Source organism: Lipotes vexillifer, unplaced genomic scaffold (assembly GCF_000442215.2).
Source record: "Lipotes vexillifer unplaced genomic scaffold, Lipotes_vexillifer_v1.1 scaffold591, whole genome shotgun sequence".
Taxonomy (NCBI): domain Eukaryota; kingdom Metazoa; phylum Chordata; class Mammalia; order Artiodactyla; family Lipotidae; genus Lipotes; species Lipotes vexillifer.
This window is the reverse complement of record NW_006791954.1, coordinates 469,230-471,822: the sequence shown is the minus strand read 5'-3', so window position 1 is coordinate 471,822 and position 2,593 is coordinate 469,230. Positions and strand designations below refer to the sequence as shown.

General features: G+C 57.5%; 1 protein-coding gene across 1 annotated transcript in view; it reads left to right on the top strand.

Annotated features, from left to right (window-relative positions):
- The window catches only part of ABCC3 (ATP binding cassette subfamily C member 3), a 43,440-nt gene that overhangs the window by 15,650 nt on the left and 25,197 nt on the right, over window positions 1-2,593 (top strand). Inside the window, 1 exon segment of the mRNA XM_007465224.1 lies at window positions 1,147-1,338. Coding sequence (XP_007465286.1) covers window positions 1,147-1,338 — 192 coding nt within the window.

Sequence of the window (2,593 nt, the reverse complement as noted above, 5' to 3'; positions counted from 1 at the left end):
TCCTGCAGGCGCGGCTGGTAGACCCAGGAGACCACATGGCTGGGCGTGGGGAGAAGAGCCGGCGCAGGTGGTCCTGGGGTCCCAGCGCCACTGATGCTGGAGAATGGCTGACACTTGCGTAGCGCTTACGCCGTCCCAGGCATTGTCCTTATCGTGCAGGCTAACGCGGCTAATCCCCGACAGCTACTGTGCAGGTTCAATTGCCTTTGTGTTCCACATGAGGTCACTGAGGCACAGAGGTTTGATGATGTACCCAAGGTCCCCTAGTTGGTGGTGGCACAGCCAGAATCCACACCCAGCCGTCTGGCCCCACAGCACTGACCACTGCCCTGCCCTGCCTGACTTGAAGGGTAGATTCCAGGGACTTCCTTCAGGAGGGGAAGGGGTCGGGGGAGGAAAGTTGAGGCCACCGCCCCCCCTCAGTCCTGCCTCCTGCGTGGAGGCAGGGGCTGGAAGAGATGACCCTGTGGCTAAGGGCCTGCCCACTGGCAGCCTGTGTCTGGCCGACCACCCAGCCAAGAAAGCTGAGGTTCTGAGCCCTCCTTCTCCATCCACGTCCTCCCCACCCCCACCCCCAGGACCAAAACCCCTTCCACCCACAAGCTGGGGTCCAGAAATCCCATGCTGATTCCGCCTGAGCCTCTGATGGCCGACTGGCTGTGAAGGAACCAGGGACATGGACTTGCTCAGCAGTGTCTTGGGCTCATGGCTTGGAGCCTCTGGAAGACCTAATGGCCCCCAGGCTGCCTGCTGCACCCCTTCTCTGTCCCTCCACGCCACCTCCACTCCCTCCCTGCTCAGCCTGCCAGTGACTAGGCCACTAGCCAGCCCTGCCCATGTCTCCCTTCTTGTCAGCATCCTCCCTGGAGCCAGCCCTGGCGGGGGGCATGGAGAGGACCACAGGTTGGGAATTGCTGGGTGTATAGTCCTTGAGGAGCAGTTAAGGCACCCCTTCATATATCCTCTAGCACCTGAAGACACTTGGGGATTCTCAGCTGGAAAGTCTCGTTGTCCTTCCCCCTCCCAGTTCTGAGAGCCAAGGGAGCAGCTCCCCCTCCTACCTGGTCCTCGCCAGCCCCGGTGGCCCTTGGCTTCACGGAGCCCATGTGCCCATTCCTACCCACTGCTCCTTCCTCCCCGGACCAGACGCCAGGCTGCGGAGGCTTCTGGGAAGAGACTGTCCAGCGAGGGTGAGGTGCTGCTGGGGGGCCGGCCCCAGGCCCCGGAGCCCCCCTTCCTGCGGGCCCTGATGGCCACCTTTGGCTCCAGCTTCCTCCTCAGCGTGTGCTTCAAGCTGATCCAGGACCTGCTGTCCTTCATCAACCCACAGCTGCTGAGGTCTCTCTCCACGCTCCCTCCCACGCAGCCCTTCCCGGGGCAAGGGGCTGGCTGGCTGGCCGGCCTCGGGGACAATGGGTAGAGAGAAGAGCCCCAGACCAGGAACCGAAGGGGCCATCGCCACTTTCTGTGTGACCTTTGGCGAGAGGCAGAGCGTCTGCGCCTCATTTCCCCATTCACATCCAACTTATCTGGACTAGGTACAACTGCCAGGTACCCTGATGTATACGTTAACATACGTTCTCTCTTTAAATCCTCCTGGCAATCCTACAGAGAGGTGCCCTTTTCCCGTTTTACAAACAAGGAAGCAGAAAAACGAAAAACAATCCAAAAAATGGGGAAATAGGAACTCAGAGAGGTGAAGTGACTTGGCCAAGGGTACACAGCTGGGAAAGATGGATTTGAGTCCAGGGCTCTGAACTCCATCTACGGTGCTCTTTCCAGATGATAGGCTCCGCCATCTATCACGTGAGTGGCTTGGGCTAGAAAGAGCTCTTAAATGAGGGGATGTGAAGGAGCTAGCAGCTGAGCCCTCAATCCTTTGACCCTCCAGTCATACATTTGTGCATTCATTCATTCAGTGAACATATCTTGAGCCCCCAGGGTCCCAGAATGGTGCCAGACACTAGGTATACAAAGATAACTAAGATATGGTCTTAAAGTCTTGTGGGAGAAACCAATGCGTAAATCTATTAGAGCACAGTGTGGGCGGAGGTATACTTAGGTGTCTGAAAAACCCCCAAAGGAGCAAGGAAGCCAGCCTGGGAAGGGGCAGGGCACACTTGCCAGCCAGAGAGCTTATCAAGTTTGGAAGGACAGGCAATTTGCTGACTAGGTGAGGAAGGAGGGGAAGGTGCAAATTCACAAAGGCCTGAAGCATCATAACTCAGGAACTCCAGGTACTTCTGAATGCTGGTTGGGGGGTGGGGGTGACCAAAGGGAGGGGCAGGACAACAAAGGGAGGGAGGGAGAGCTAAGGAAATCCTTGAAAGATTTGAAGCCAGGGAGGGGTGTCTGGTTTTCATTCTGGAAGGATCGCCTGCCGGTAGTGTGGGGGAGGCAGGGCAGGGTGGCCACATGGAAGTGGGCCAACCAGGTCCAAGGAAGGTCCAGGTCAGGAATGAGAAAGGATTCAGGAGCTACTCTCTGGAAATGAGTGTTGGTGGCAGAGAGAGGGAGGGGGAAAAGGTGACCTGGGTTCTGGCCTGGGTAGCTGGAGGATGATGGATCTTTTGCTGAGATGGTGAACTCAGCA